The sequence below is a fragment of the Charadrius vociferus genome, unplaced genomic scaffold, assembly GCF_000708025.1.
Source record: "Charadrius vociferus isolate BGI_N301 unplaced genomic scaffold, ASM70802v2 scaffold41, whole genome shotgun sequence".
In the NCBI taxonomy this organism is placed as follows: Eukaryota; Metazoa; Chordata; class Aves; order Charadriiformes; family Charadriidae; genus Charadrius; species Charadrius vociferus.
Window position 1 is genome coordinate 195,683 of NW_009647013.1, and position 16,439 is coordinate 212,121.

The window sequence follows — 16,439 nt, forward strand, 5'->3', positions numbered from 1 at the left end:
CAAAGGGGCTGCGCGGGCCGGCATGGCGTGTAACTATTGCTGTACTCTTGCTGGTGTGCTAACTTGGAAAAATACAACTATTTTTTTTCCCCTAGGGCCGATGGGAGAGTCAGCAAGATGTATCCCAAGGTGCCACAAATTCCAGTAGAGGCATTAGTCCATCGCGTACCTCTCTGCCGGGCTCTGGGCAGCAAAACCACTCTCCTGATTCAGGTAAGGGCTTTCCTAAAGCTAAGACAACTTTTCTAAAAATGGAGTAAAGTTATCGCAGTTCCTGACTGTCAAATAAAGCTGAGCTGCTTTCAGAGATGCAGAAAAACTTCTTCTCTGGAGCAATGTCCATGCAGTTCCCTCTCAGTGAACATTTAGCAGTCGTGGCAAAGCTGCTCGCCCTCTAGGCAACCCTAACTAGCCTTTCCTTTAAATCTGATACTAGTTCTGCCGAGTGGTAAATGCCACAGGGTTAAAGTTGTCTGAAGATGCAGTCTTTATCTCAGTGGTTCAATTTCTAAAGCCGAAAGTTAACTGAGCTCAGAACATGCTATCTGTTACACGAGCGAAACAGCAAAGGCAGTAAGGCTACTAATGTTCTAGCAAATAAGCAGCATTGGAATTGGATGGATATTTTGCAGCAGATGTGTGTAGTATGTAACTGAGAGTGCAGAGATATACAGTAGTGATGTTTAGTGATGTCTAACGAGGTTTTCTCAAAGGGGGAGTAGTTCAGAAAAAATGGCAGTGTGAGTAAGGAGAGTTGAAGGCCCGTAACTTCTTTCTTTTTTGTAACTTGGATCTTCTCATCTTTTATTTCCAGTAAGTTTTATAATTGTTAAAATTTTGTGCTGTATGGACATCCTTTTTCAGTTTTGCTTCTTGGTTTTGATTTTTTTTTTCCTGCTTCTGCAATTTATAAAGCATGTTATGTTTCCATTTGCAAACAACAAGCTTTTTCATGCCATGTGATGAAAGATGTTTTCTGTATACTGGGGCCACAGATTAAGACCTACCCAAATTCACGTGTCCCTTTCAAGGGAGGAGCCAGCACTCAATGCTTTTTCCTGGATAATACTTTGACCACTGGAAGATACCATCTCAGACAAAAATTATAACAGTTTTGTAATATTTTTTAGAGTTTTGGGTTGATTTGCGTTCTTTTCCTTTCCCCAAAGCATAACTGTTTTCATTTTTGAATTTTTCCAACAGGCATTGGTAGCCTTGCTGCTTCCTACCTGAATCCTGTAAAGTCCTTTGTGCCTCAGATGCCAAAGCTGCTGAAGTCTCTCTTTCCTGTTAGAGATGAGAAGAAGGGCAGGCAGACCTCTCCTCTTGCACAGCAGGTAAAAAATTCAATCAAATCGGCTATGCAGTAATATTGGCGGGTGCTGTTAGACTTGCTGGCAAAGTGCTATTTTATATGTTGTTGCAGTGCAAACTAAGCTTTTAGTCATAGGAAAGCGGTGTGATGCATTTCCCCTCCGTTCTGTCCAGAGATAGTGGAGCTGTTTAAACTTATTGATACACTCAGCCTATTCGGCTTTTTAAAAGTGCCAAGTACGCTACCGGCGTGATTGATGGTAATACCACTTGCAGCAACAATAGTAAAATTTATGAAGTGCACTTAGTGTTGTTTGTGTATTGCCAAGTGGAAAATGTAATTCTATTTTTAATTCCTTATTTCATATACCATTCCCTCCTACCCTGCGCCCCAGCTCATGTCACCTTTTACCATCTTCCGCTGTGTACTCTGGACAGTTGCTTTTGTTCTTTCTCTTATCTGTTCCACATGTCAGAGAAGCATTTGATTATTTTTTTTTCTTTTTCGTGCTGCAAAACTCCACCTGCTCCAGATGTGGCTTCTGTGCTCTGAGCAGTAGCTAATGCACGGTCAAGCAGACTAGAAAAACCTACTGTCTTTTGAAGAAAACAGAGGAAATACAGAATCCCATTATAAATAATATGATCTCCTTTATTTGAGAGGCTGTAGTTTATTTGTAAAGGAATAGTCCTCTATAGGGTAAGTCTGGAAGATTTAACGAACTGTTACGAAGATGAGTCTGGAGCCAGATCTCACTTGTTAAAGTTTGTGGAAGTCTGTTCTGTCCGTGCTTTTTAACCATCCGGCTAACTCTGCTGTCATCTTGTTCACTTGTCTGGAGTTCTGGAATCATAGAATCACAGGATGGTTTAGGTTGGAAAGGACCTTGAAGATCATCGAGTTCCACCCCCCTGCCATGGGCAGGGACACCTCCCACCAGCCCAGGTTGCCCAAGGCCACCTCCAGCCTGGCCTTGAACACCTCCAGGGATGGGGCCTCAACAACCTCTCTGGGCGACCTGTCAGGGTGCCTCACCACCCTCACAGGGAAAAACTTCTGCCTAATGTTTAATCTAAACCTGCCCTCTTCCAGTTTAGAGCCATTCCCCCTCGTCCTGTCACTCCATGCCCCAGTAAAAAGTCCTTCCCCAGCTCTCCTGGAGCCCCTTTAGGAACTGGAAGGTCGTTACCTGTTAACTCAGACCTTTCCTCACCTCTTGACATGCAGACAAATGTTTTAAAGGGCATTTTTCTCAAAACAAAGCAAAACAAACCCTAAAATCCCCAAGCAACTGTTTTTTTGTGGTTGCAGCCAGACATTCTGTTCCATTGTTTGCTATGACTAATCCTGCTGTTACAAGAATGTCCCAGGACTACAGGAAGTTGTTTTGTCATTGTGGAATTAATAGAGCAAAAATCAACACACTGACACTTAAATATTTTTAAAAGTAACTTATGACAGACATAGCACAGATGAAAATGAGGCAGATTTAAAGTCATTTTAGTTTGTGGTTTTATTGTCTACAAAGTAATATAAGGAGCAAATTTTACTCCCGTATCTGACCTAATTTAATGCTTTACATTTTCATATTGCCTTTTACTTACAGCAGCCTTAGCATTGAGGCTGGAATCGTATCAACTTACTCACCTATGAAATTTAGAGAACTAAAACGAAGACAGTGCCTTTCTATAAAGGTATTCAGGTATCGAAAGATGCAAATAGGTGCTCTTTGCAATTGCAGTGAGAGCCTTTCCACAACTTCTTGAATTCTCACTGAATCAAGGAGAGGTGAGATTAGAAGCGGGGCCTAATTTCCTGCCTCTAGTCTAACCACCTGTTCCCACTCCTTCCCACTGTTCAAGATCAGGCTTGCAGTAGTTGTCTTGAAGTCACCTTTTCAACTACGAAGACATCTATTTAAAGAGATTTTAATTTATATTATGAATTACTATGGAAACACAAGTAATCAGATCATGATCGCGACAATTTTTAATAGGAGGGAAAATGCTCTTTCTGCTTTGTTTAAAAAAAAAAAAAAAAAGCTAGTGTATAAACAAGAATCACAGAATCCCAGAATGGTCAGGGTTGGAAGGAACCTCTGGAGATCATCTAGTCCACCCCCCCTGCCAGAGCAGGGGCACCTCCAGCAGTGGCACAGGACGGCGTCCAGGCGGGTTTGGGATGGCTCCAGAGGGGGAGCCTCCCCCACCTCTCTGGGCAGTCTGTGCCACTGCTCTGCCACCCTCACAGCAGAGAAGGCCCTCCTCAGGTGGAGATGGAACCTCCTATGGTCACGTTTGTGCCCGTTCCCTCTTGTCCTGTCACTGGGCACCACTGGAAACAGACTGTTCCCATCCCCCTGGCACCCTCCCTTGAAGGATTTGTAAGCGTTAATAAGATCCCTCCTCACTCTTCTTTTCTCTAGACTAAAGAGCCCCCCCACCCTCAGCCTTTCCTCATATGAGAGATGTTCCAAAATCCCCTCATCATCTTTGTAGCCCTTTGCTGGACCCTCTCCAGCAGATCCCTGTCTTTCTTGAACTGGGGAGCCCCGAACTGGACGCAGTACTCCAGATGCGGCCTCACCTCAACCTCCCTCCCCCTGCTGGCCACACTCTGCTTGATGCCCCCCAGGATGCCATTGGCCTTCTTGGCCACCAGGGCACATTGCTGGCTCATGGTCATCCTGTTGTCCCCCAGGACTCCCAGGTTCCTTTCCTCAGAGCTGCTCTCCAGCAGGTCAGCCCCCAACCTGTACTGGTGCATGGGCTTATTCCTCCCCAGGTGCAGTACCCTACACTTACCCTTGTTGAACTTCATAAGGTTTCTCTCCGCCCAACTCTCCAGCCTGTCCAGGTCTCGCTGTAAAGCAGCACAGCCTTACGGCGTGTCAGCCACTCCTCCCAGTTTTGTGTCATCGGCAAACTTGCTCATGGTACACTCCATCCCTTCATCCAGATCATTAATGAATATATTGAACAGGACTGGACCCAGTCCTGACCCCTGAGGGACACCACTTGTTGCTGACCTCCAACCAGACTCTGCACCACTCACCACAACCCTCTGAGCTCTATCTGTTAGCCAGAGCGTGTGATGTTTTAATGCTTAGTTGCGTTGGAGAGAAACTTAAGTTTTTCCATGACTGTGTGTAATAAAATGAAATCTTAAAATTATTTACTACTTTTAGTTTTGTGATAGAACAAGGCAATTGTATTACAAATACTCCTCACTGGTTTGAGAGGTTTATAGATATTCTTCGCAGCTCTATCAGTAAGGAAACAGAGCTGCTTCACTCCTGTTAGCAATCACGGTGCATAAAAGAGAGAGCAAAAATTGCAGGAACTGCTACAGAATTGGCTACAGCTTCTGTGCAGCCCAAAAAATAAATATGTGCTGTTGTAGTGAGACTGGCTTGAACATCATAAATATCGTGTCTCGTAATCTTTCTTGCTATTTCTTTATAATGGCCCGATGATGCAAATGCGGCCAGAAGAATTTTAACTGGTGGCCGTGGTGAATGGCTGTCGTACTCGGTGGATGATGGGGCTGCTGCGGGGGTCAGTGTTTGGCTATCAGCTTTAACACCTTATCGCTGCCCTGCCAGAGCGAGACAGCAAGCTCGTCGTTCGTGCGTAACTGCGGTAGACTGCGCTATGGAGAGGACACAAAAAATGATATTTCTGAGCCGGGGAAAATACAGAACAATGCATCTTGGTTCTCTGGAAGAATAAAGCTTCGATGCACAGTGGCAGGGGACATAAATGAATGTGCAAGGTGAGAGTAGGTGGTAAACTACAAAAAATGTAAGGGGGAGGTGAAGCCAAAAGGATATTTGGACTGTAATTGCAAAGGAATCTGAGCCCTAACCGGGAACTGATGGACTTCTGTTGCCGTAAACAACAAATTGGGAGAGCTAGGTCAGGAATAGAAATCACTAAAGGAATGCTTTACGAAGCAAATGGAAAGATCTAAGTCGTCCTTTCGTGGCTAAAAGCAAACGAGTGGATATGTAATAACAGGGTTTTTGAACATAAATACCAAAAAGCAAAGTGGATCAGTTTATTGGTTTCTCCTGGTTCATCAAACAACTACAGTGAAAGAGAATTTTCAAAGTTCTTGTCAAGTTCCCTTTTCAGTGCATATCTGTTACATTGTTTGAGAGTACTTAATTCTCTAATGTCATGAAAACCCGTTCTGGAAAAATGCTGGTGAACCATCTTGAACTAGATTGCTGGCCCAGCTGTTGTACGAAATCTCCAATATGTTGCAGTTAAATTATCAGGGATAGACGACTGTAAATCTCTGCAGAAAGCAGGAGATTTGCTTTGTTACACCTTGTAAGCAGAGTCTTATGGCGAAGTCGATTTCAGTACTTTTAAGCATCATTTCCAAGGGAGCACTTAAACTTTTTTCAAGTTTATAACTGAAGTTAAGTTCATCGTGACCAAGCAGCTCTCCGAGTGAATGCGTTACCGAATCTCTGATTCAGTGCGAGTAAACAGGAGATGGAGTTCTGCTCACTCGTTCTGAAAATACCTTTTCTTTTTTTTTTTTTTTTTTTTCATTTGAGCAGCTTTTTATTTCAATCGTACGCCGTTGCTTAGGCTGGCGTCAACCGTAGAGTAAGCGAGCACGTACAAAAGTTATCTTAACAAAATGCTGGGTTTGTTTGTAGTCAGTGGTTGCCCGAGTTTCAAAAAGGCAGAGCCATTCCAGTCAAGGTGGTGGCAGCTAACAAAATTGCTGTCTTTGACCTTCTGATGCAAGTTTAGTAACTAATCTGGAGAATAATGAACCGCAATTAATGAAATCTGCTCTCGTATTCAAGTGTGTTTCTCAGACAGCACATAAAATAATTGAAAGAACTTCCTGCTCTCTAATTAGTTAGATTGAATTAATTTGGCATAATAGGATTCTTTATGTAACTAGCAGAACGGCTTCCGATGAAGCTGTTTATGTACCTAAAAGATTGGTTTCTGATGAAGCTGTTTATATACTTTTAAGCTCGAAAAGGCCTATTTTCTCCATTATCTGATGCCTTTAAATTAATTGCCAGTAGTCTGTAAATAAAAAAAAAGCCAACAATTTAAACCTTTTGGGATTGCTGGTATTGCTTTTTATTTTCCTAGCCTGTTCTTTAAAAAGCTTAGGACGGCAACGTGCAAGATTTAAAGCCTTACCAAACCTTCTTGCTGATGGGGAAAAGTTTAAAATAGTTGTGTAAAATATGCAGGTGGATGGAGAATCAGAGTTCCATCTATCTGTGCTTAATTATATTATGTACGTGCTCTTGAAGTTTGTCTTTTTTATTAAGATGCTGAGGCTTTCATAGTGTGCACCGAGCAGAATTACTGTTCTTTACCTTATGACCCTGTTGATCTCCAGGAACTGCCCGTGTAATTACATTTTAGGGCATCATTGGGGGCTGACATTAAAAATGTACATATTAAATTTCAGTCTCTGTTTTTTGACATTGCTGTGGCAGAAGCTCATTCCTCTGACCAATGTGCATTTGGTAAGTGGATTTTGGTCACCTTCATACTCGAGAACCTTGTTGGATGCTCAAATGTCTTTTTGTTAGCACGTGGCTTAAATGAGACATCTGGAGTCACAGCTATGTTGAAAAAAAAACCAAACTATTGGAATTTCCATATGCCAATGTAGTTCATTTTTGGTTTGTGGTATATAAATGCAGAGATGTGACACACGGAGAGGGCAGCTCTCAATTTTTTCTCTTTCACCTTCTGATGTAGACGTAGTAATTAATCTTAAAAAATAATGCAATGCGGTTAATGAAAAGCTATCTACATAGACAAAAGCCGTTCTCTGGCAGTGCATTAAAAAAAATAACCTTTTCATGGATGTGCATGGGGCGGAGTATAATTGCTTGAACTGACATTCCTTAATCAAATGTAAATAATGTGGCCTCGGAGAACCTTCTTTAAAATTTCGAAGGCTTTTTTCAAATAAAGAATCGTTTGGATGCTATAATCAGCATAGCTCAACAGATCCTCTGTGACCGGCTGAGCTCACACGTGTCTAGTTCTTGCAATTGAGTTGTTAGTGTTCTGATTTCTTTCTGAGTTCAGTTTTTGCTATCATCCTCATGCAAATAGTTTTTAATGAGAACGAGTATGGAAAACTGTCTTTTAAAGTTCTTAGAGAAAACCACTGAAACTTCTTTATGAACTAGCTTGAAAATGGTTATGAATTACCCTTTTAATCTGCCCGGACCTAGGAATGAACTAATTTAACTGCATAGAAAACGGTATGGTTAATTTTGCATAAAGTATATTAGAAACGTGGAATTCAAAAGTATTATTACAGGCTGAAATGTTCCACGTACGGAAGGTGGAATAAGAGGGGTTTGTTTGGGTTATCATGTAAATGCACAGTGGTTTTAGAGAAGAAAAGAAGCAAACACCAAAGAAACAACAAACCAACCAGTACTGGGTTTCAGATCTCCTTTTGGAATGCAGGAGATTTTATATTTGAATAATTAATGACTTTAAAATTATTTTAAAATTGAGGGCAGAGAGGAATGTAGTTGGGGGCGCCTTTCTAAAATGGATTCAACTTTTTTTGGCCATGTACAGGGGATTCAGAATTCTTACTGCATTGCTGTGTATGTCTTCTGAAAGTATTTTATCCTGAGTGCTCAAAACTGATTTAAATCTACATTTAATGCAGCAACTGTGATGCACTGCTGCAGAAGTTTCCAATAGCTGCTTTTAAATGGTGATGTGAACATAACACTGTCAGTGTGACAGTCCTTGAGCTCAGTCACTCCCGTCTGCGGATGGTAACGAATAGACAAGAGCAGTGGAAGTTTTCTGATAATATCCTTTTAGGATTGCATCAGCTATAACCTTGGCTAGAGCATTTCTGGGGCTCGGAGGATGATTCTTGTACGCTCTGGCCCAGTCTCTTCTATTAACCGCCGCTGAACTTTCTGCACTTTGGGTGTTAATCACAGAATCATGGAATGGTTTAAGTTGGAAAGGACCTTGAAGATCATCGAGTTCCACCCCCCTGCCGTGGGCAGGGACACCTCCCACCAGCCCAGGTTGCCCAAGGCCACCTCCAGCCTGGCCTTGAACACCTCCAGGGATGGGGCCTCAACAACCTCTCTGGGCAACCTGTGCCAGTGCCTCACCACCCTCACAGGGAAAAACTTCTTCCCAATGTTTAATCTAAACCTGCCCTCTTCCAGTTTAGAGCCATTCCCCCTCGTCCTGTCACTCCATGCCCCAGTAAAAAGTCCCTCCCCATCTCTCCTGGAGCCCCTTTAGGCACTGGAAGGCGGCAATAAGGTTTCCCTGGAGCCTTCTCTTCTCCAGGCTGAACAGCCCCAACTCTCTCAGCCTCTCCTCATAGCAGAGGTGCTCCAGCCCTCGCATCATCCTCGTGGCTCTCCTCTGGACATGCTCCAGCAGGTCCATGTCCTTCTTCTGTTGGGGACTCCAGAGCTGGATGCAGTACTCCCGGTGGGGTCTCACCAGAGTGGAGCAGAGGGGCAGAACCCCCTCCCTCGCCCTGGTGGCCACACTTCTTCTGATGCAGCCCAGGATCCGGTTGGCCTTCTGGGCTGCGGTTGCACATTGCTGCCTAATGTTGAAGGATTTTCATCCAGTGACATGAAGTCAAAAGGCTTTGTACTGAAATCATCAGTCACTGCTGTCAGAGGCATTTTACAAAATGTTTCATGACATAGAAATACCAAATGTGTTTTTCTGAGCTCACCGAAGAGGTTGCCGTTGTAGATATGTAATACACGGTATGAAAAAGAGTTCGCTTAGGATTGATTTTGATCCCTCTGTAAGTGGGGTGAGATACATGTTTGCTTTTTCTGTTCAAGCTCCCCAACGTACCAGGTTGGTCTCCAGATTACTCTGATCACTAGTAACTACATGGCTTTTGGTGCCCTCAAAGTATGTGCAAACTGACCTCTCATCTGACCAGAAAATACGCACTCTTAGAAGTCCTTATAAACTCACGGCACAGAGTAGCAGCTCTTAGGAAAAAGACAATTTTTGTTCTGCAAAGATTCAAAGATGCTTTAAAGTAAATTGCTTTCATGTTCTCTCTTGTTCTGTATTTTGTCAGCTCGGTTGAAGAAATTGTGCCAAAACTTATCGCTGTAAAAGGGTCATGTTTTGCCATGGGGTAAATATATATGTGTGGTTTAGCAGCCGCTATCTACAAAAGTTTAATGACAGAATTTGGCTCTCGATTTCAGAAATATTTTTCATCCAGTAAATGTCTTTACAGATAGTCAAACACAGTGTTTGCAGTATCCACCCCCACCCCCCCCCCACCCAAGTAACTTGACTGCATTTCACAACAAAGATTTGGTTTAGTACCCTTGCTACCCCAGTGAGGGTGTTTCTGCCCATCTGTTTCTTGTCAACACCAAAGTTGGGCAAGTGCCACTTCTCATAATTGCTTTTTTTCTCCATGTTTTTCTAAACATTGCTTGGCAAAGTCATTGTAGGCTTGAGATTCGTCATCCTTTCAGGAGAAGAACTTGATGAGGAATGATTAAAGTGTAACGGGTTTCTTTCTTTTGCTATTTGATATCAGCTGGATTTTTAGATTTCATGGATTTACGGGCTGTAAGACTGAAGGGTTTTGAGAGATAAAAAAACCCCAAACAAACACTTTCCTCTGTTTATTTGTTTTAAAGGGAGAAAAGGAAATCAAAGGAACTGAGAAATACCTTTAAATACTTTTTCTTATTCCAATTCTGAGTGCTTATCTCCGGATAGTAACGCTACATCTCAGAGCACTTCCCAGAGTTACTGGGAGGAAATGGGCCAAAAGGATCAAGTTGTGTTATGATGGCAGTGTGAGAGCCTGGAGCTGGCTTTAGCTCCTGATACAAGGTCTGCTGACAGAGGCTGTTTCCCCTGCTGTATCAGATCCCAAACAGAAGCGTGGAAGCAACAAGGACCGTGGTTTTCTTTTGCACAGCCTTTCTGAGATGCCAAAACGCAGTGCTGTGGACCATGGCGATATTTAACTAGGGTAATTTGAATTCCAGAGCCTTGGCTTCGCCCTGAGGTTCAGCTGCACCTCTGCAAAAGGTTTCAAGTGCTATGTAAGTGCCTGCCTAGGGATTAGCCCTCATGCCTTGTGACTACAGATATTTTTTTTCATTAGAAGGTGGTATTTAATAGCTTGGCTTTGCACTCCCAACAGGGACCAACCCGTGGTACGAAGATGGTTGAAGAGGAGAGAATAAGCGTTCTGCCAAATACTCTGTTCCCTTTAACACCGTCATAAGCGTCTATTAAACCTAAAATTTGCAGGGGTTTCTCATAAGAAAAGTTAATCCCTCTCCTCTCTAGGAGGTAGTGAAACTCTTGCTGTTATGACAATCAAGTTATCTTTGCACGTCTGAGTTAATATTTAGGACGAGTCAGAATGCTCGGGCACCTCATTGCTCTAAGCTGTCTCTGGACTTGGTCACAAGTCAGTACTACAGTAGTTTTCGGGTTAGTACTTTTGTCTTAGAAGATCACCACTTGATTCCAAAGGAAGCCGAAGTTCTGGAGCATGACGTGTCTAAAAACCACTGGATCACGAGCCCTAAAGCTGTGTTTGTTTTTAGGATTCATTGATTTGTGCTGATTCGGGTCACCATCTGGAGCCCCAGTGCATGTCCCAGGGAGGATGGCAAAACGCTGATACCTCATGCACTCGAAATAGGGCCAGTTTGCTCTGAACCCCACGTCAGCGATGTGCTTTCAATTAGCAGGTTTAATGACAAGCAAACCCCTCCTCTTCTGCTTTCTTTTATTGAACAGAAGCTTTAATGTCTTAGAAAAACATTATTTTGATCCACTGTGAACCTGTTGGAGGTTTTGTCCGTCTTTTGTCTTTTTGTTTTTTACCTCGAACAACCATGTTTTTGTTTAACGCCTGGCAATCTCGATATAAATAATAGCTCTTCTCTTCTCCCATGTTTGTTTCTTTTGGGGACAGGATTAGTCATATTCCTGCTTTACTGTACTTAGAAGGGGTGCGAGAAAGAAGTACCTCACTCTTCAGCTGGAAAGTTTCAGTTCTTTAAACAGATTGTTGAATTCTGGAAATAGCCATCTCGGAGATGAGCACTGCTTGCATGTTTCTACAGAAGGAGTCCTCAAGTTCCTTGGAGGAAAAAAAAAAAAAAGAAAAGAAAAGAAAAAAGCAGACTGCTCCCAAATTGTATAATGTGTTGCCCTTAAAGAGCTTTTTCCCTGAAAGTATGAACCTGCACTTGCAGTACGTTATTTAACAGCGCTAGAGAGAGATGTTTCTGCCTTTTTCTCCTCTCTCCTTTCTCTTTCCCAAGGTTCGCCATTGAACTGGTGGTCCCTTCCCGTCCAGTGTCAACAGCGCGTGACAGCCCAACTTGACAGCTTAGCCTAAGATTTATAGTCAGGTGTCACAATTTGCTGTTACAGTCTTAGGAGAGTGATTATTTCAAATCTTTAACATAAAAACCTGAATACGGAGCAAGTGAGCGACGTTTATTGTCAATACCCTCATATCAAGCCCCATGCTATAAAAGAGAAGATACTGTTGAAACACAGAAGTGGTTCTTCTGGCACAGGACCAGTCTATTGTGCTTAACAAATGACACGTGTAGTCTTCGCTCTAGCAGGCAGTGGCGATGTCCTCTTTGAAAAGAGGCTGCGCAGATCTTGTTTCTGGCTTCCTTTTTGAGTTAAAGCAAACAATGCTAAAATCTAAGCTGAATTAAGTACTGGAGATGGAGAAAGAGTTTTGGAGATGGACTGAAGCTGAGGATTTCACTGGCCAGACCAGTACGACCTCAGGTCGCTTTGTTATCTGGTTGCTCGGTGGTCTGTCTTTGACCAACTGTGTAAAAGAAAACTTTATCCACTATGAATTTGCACTTGTAGCTTATGTGTTAAAATTCAGGGATGCCTTGGTTAAGGTTTTTACCCCTTCAGAGTACGTCATGAGAATAGCAGTGCTCTGTCCTTTCGTGGCAAAGGTTTGTTTGTGATTCCAAAATTTCAAATAGAAGTTTTACCGTTTACCAGTTTGACAATATTTACTCCTTTGAGTGAACAGTGCTCTGTTTTTTTCTTAATTCCTGCAGGCTGTCCCACGAATTATGGTTCAGTCTGCCAGTATCGATGCCAGTGCTACAAGGCTAAAGCAGGTAAGCGCGTCCTGGGATGCGATGATACAGTTTTCGTATTCACATGCCTGGAAACCAGAGGTGGCAAAAGCAAGTGTTGGGTTAACTACTTACAACCTGTTGCACTTCTACTGTCGCTTCACTGTGAGACAACTAAATGCAGTGTGTGGTGTTGTGTTTTCTTAAGTCCTGGTAAAATCTGTCCTTATATCGCTGGTGACGCTTTTGTATTTGAAAGCCTGGTTAATAGTATGATTGCATCAGCAGTTAACTAGCTAAAATTTAGCGGGTTTGCTGCTTTAAAAGGCAAATTGCTGGGCTCTCATGCTTTCTATAAACAGAACTTGTCTGTTATTCTGAGTGTTGAGCTTAATTCTCAATTTTACATTTTAAGCCAATTCATTATATCGGCGTGAAAAAAAGGCTCTTGCTAAGCTGGAGAGAAAATAGACCCTACGATCTCCCACAGTTCAGCAGAACTTCGGTCCTATGCATAGCAAATCAGCTTTCTCCCACTGTGCTTTTATTGTCTTAGCAAAATGTGTGTTATCTGAACGCTTAAAAGGGAAAACCCAAAGAAAGCAGAGCTCCAGAGTCCACGTGTACACCATCCTCTGCATAGAAAAACTAAAAATATGTCTTTAATCCACAGGAGTATTTCAAAAAGGTTTTCTGTGTTCCATTTCACTTAGCAATAGCAAGCTAGCCTTTGGTTCTGAAATTCCTGTAATTCAACCAAATCCCTCTTTCTTCAAATGCCGCTTTCGTTTCCAGTGGAAAAGGCACTTCAGAATAAGGTGAAAATCCTGTAGTTTGGGACGCTTAACCACTAGATGGGATAAACCGCAAAATTTTGACCAGTAAACGAAAATGTACACCTGAGAGTGAAGATGGGATATGTACAGATCTGCCGTCTTTCAACCACTTTTACCCCCCCCCTTCATATTAGCAGCCTCCTCCTTCCCTCCCTTCCTCCCTCCCCAGGAGATTTAGAGACATCCTAATCTTTTAGAGTACATGTGCTGGCAAAAGATATTGATCTATCAGATTTAGTAAACTTTACAGCCAAGAAATACATCACTAAAATGGGCTGTTAATCTCATGAGGTGCAGTTAATTTCATACTCTGAAAGTGTGTGGTGCTGGCGGCATTGAGGTGGGAATGGCATTTGGAAACGGGGACATAAATGACAGTTTAGTTGGAGAGGTGTGATTTATCAATCCTGAGAGTTAAGCCAAATAACTGTGAGAGACTTATAGATCATGGCTGTTTCACATTTCATATAAATCCTGCTATTCAAACAGCAAATGACCATTCCTGTAATATAAATAATTTTTCAGTAAATATTGGGGAACGTATTTCTTTTAGGCGACGCTTTTCTTATTAATGGAAGAAATGAGCTGACAATCCTACCAGGTTTGCAAAGCTGACTTCGGATCAGCGTGCATCTTTTGGAGATTGCGGCTACACGGGGATTTAGATAAGCTGGAGGCCTTAGTACTTCCCAGAAGCCTTGGATCTATCCTTTTAGCCCAGATATTTCGGATAACGGAGCTCCACGGTCCCTATCCTCTTCTGTTTCAGATTAATCAAGAGGAAGCAGGGAAACAGCCATTCGAAACTGCGGTGCAGACGTCTGAGGTGGACAAGAGTCCGGAAAAGACATCCAAAGTGCCTTTGCAGCAGCCCACAGGAGACACCCAAGCGCAGGACTCCCAGGAAGGACCTCCGAGTCCTCTGAGTGAAGCCTCCAGTGGGTATTTTTCTCACAGTGTCTCGACAGCCACCCTCTCTGAAGCCCTCGCAGCGGGCAGCGATGCTGTGGCTCAAGCGGGAGGTCAGATGCCTGCGGTGGGTGAGTTCCCAGCTCCCGCTGTGGCTCAGGTCTCTTCTTCTGACATGCCAGGGCACTCGGACAGTTCTTCAGAAACCTGTCTCGGTACTAAGAGAGAGAGCCTACCCGCCTTCAGCCTTCAAAGTGCTCACGCAAGACCTAAAGAGAGCACTGAAGTGAATGGAAATGATGCTTCGAAATCAAGATCGTGCACATCTCCTGTGACTCCAAGTGAGCAGGCAAACGATGCCTCTGTAGCCACCGATGCAAAAACCTTTCTTTCTACCTCCACTCCAAAGAAGGAGTTGTTGTCCACACGATCAGTGGAGTCAGCAGGACAAGCTCGGAAAAAAGAAATGGCTTCTGGGGCTTCAGAACTGGGGTTTCCCAAACCACAGATTCATTCTGACCAATTGTCCCAGCCCAGCGTCGCAGCCTCCCCCTTCAAAATCCAGAAAGTCAAGACATCAGAGCTGAAGTCCTTTACAAGCATGCTGGGGACAGATCCCATGTGTTCGCTAAACACAGAAGAGCAGCAAGAAGGAGAAAAGAGCACATCCACTGCCCGTGGACTGAACCATAATGGATCAGAGATGGCAGAAGAAAAACTGGAGGTGACTTCTGACTCCGAAGATGCCAATGAAATTCCCGAGTGGCTGAAAGAGGGAGAATATGTGACGGTTGGCGCAAATAAGACTGGCACCGTTAGATATATTGGGCCCACGGACTTTCAAGAGGGAACATGGGTTGGTGTCGAACTGGATTTACCTTCAGGTAACGTATGATCTAGAGCGAGTGTGTAGCAGACAGCCCGTCTGAGTTTGCAGTGTTCATTTTAAAGATGCTTTTTGCTGAGAGGGGTTTCATTACCCATTACTGGGTGTATTTTGAGAAGAGAAATGTGAAAGGTCTTTCCCTGCTGTAACCTTTTTCCAGTCTGCCTTTGTAAACCTAGTCTTGCTGACCTCTGACTGAGCTGTGTCATAGAATCACAGAATCATAGAATGGTTTAGGTTGGAAAGGACCTTGAAGATCATCGAGTTCCACCCCACCGCCATGGGCAGGGACACCTCCCACCAGCCCAGGTTGCCCAAGGCCACCTCCAGCCTGGCCTTGAACACCTCCAGGGATGGGGCCTCAACAACCTCTCTGGGCAACCTGTGCCACTGCCTCACCACCCTCACAGGGAAAAACTTCTGCCTAATGTTTAATCTAAACCTGCCCTCTTCCAGTTTAGAGCCATTCCCCCTCGTCCTGTCACTCCATGCCCCAGTAAAAAGTCCCTCCCCAGCTCTCCTGGAGCCCCTTTAGGCACTGGAAGGCGGCAATAAGGTCTCCCCAGAGCCTTCTCTTCTCCAGGCTGAACAGCCCCAACTCTCTCAGCCTCTCCTCATCAGAGAGGTGCTCCAGCCCTCGCATCATCCTCGTGGCTCTCCTCTGGACACGCTCCAGCAGGTCCATGTCCTTCTTATGTTGGGGACTCCAGAGCTGGATGCAGTACTCCAGGTGGGGTCTCACCAGAGTGGAGTAGAGGGGCAGAATCACCTCGCTTGACCTGAATCACAGAATCACAGAATTTTCCGAGTTGGAAGGGACCTCTCGAGACCACCCAGCCCCACTCCCCTGCTAAAGCAGGACTGCCCAGAGCACATCCCTCAGGACTGCATCCAGGCGGGTCTTGAAAACCTCCAGAGAAGGGGACTCCACCCCCTCCCTGGGCAGCCTGTGCCACTGCTCTGTCACCCCAACCCTAAAGAAGGGTTTCCGTCTGTTGGAACGGAACTTCCTCTCTTCCAACTTGTGCCCATCGCCCCTCGTCCTGTCCCTGGGAACCACCGAGAAGAGTCTGGCTCCATCCTCCTGCAACCCCCCCTTTAGATACGTGTATGCCATAATAAGGTCTCCCCTCAGCCTTCTCCTCTCCAGGCTAAAGAGTCCCAGCGCTCTCAGCCTCTCCGCATAGGAGTGGTGCTCCAGCCTCGCATCATCCTCACGGCTCCGGCTCGTGCTCCGGCTCCACATTGCTGGCACGCACACGGAAGCACTGGCGCCTCCCTCGGGTCACTAACGCATCAATCTGTGTTGGCAGGTTACCGTGCGTTTACCGAGGCCAACGACCGGAGCATGCGTCT

At 44.2% G+C, this 16,439-nt stretch overlaps 1 protein-coding gene across 1 annotated transcript in view; it reads left to right on the top strand.

Moving 5' to 3' along the window:
* Positions 1-16,439, top strand: part of KIF13B (kinesin family member 13B) — a 163,048-nt gene that overhangs the window by 142,156 nt on the left and 4,453 nt on the right. The window contains exons 40-43 of the mRNA XM_009895457.1: positions 96-213; positions 1,204-1,337; positions 12,432-12,494; positions 14,058-15,081. Coding sequence (XP_009893759.1) covers positions 96-213; positions 1,204-1,337; positions 12,432-12,494; positions 14,058-15,081 — 1,339 coding nt within the window. The remainder of the gene's footprint in view (positions 1-95; positions 214-1,203; positions 1,338-12,431; positions 12,495-14,057; positions 15,082-16,439) is intronic.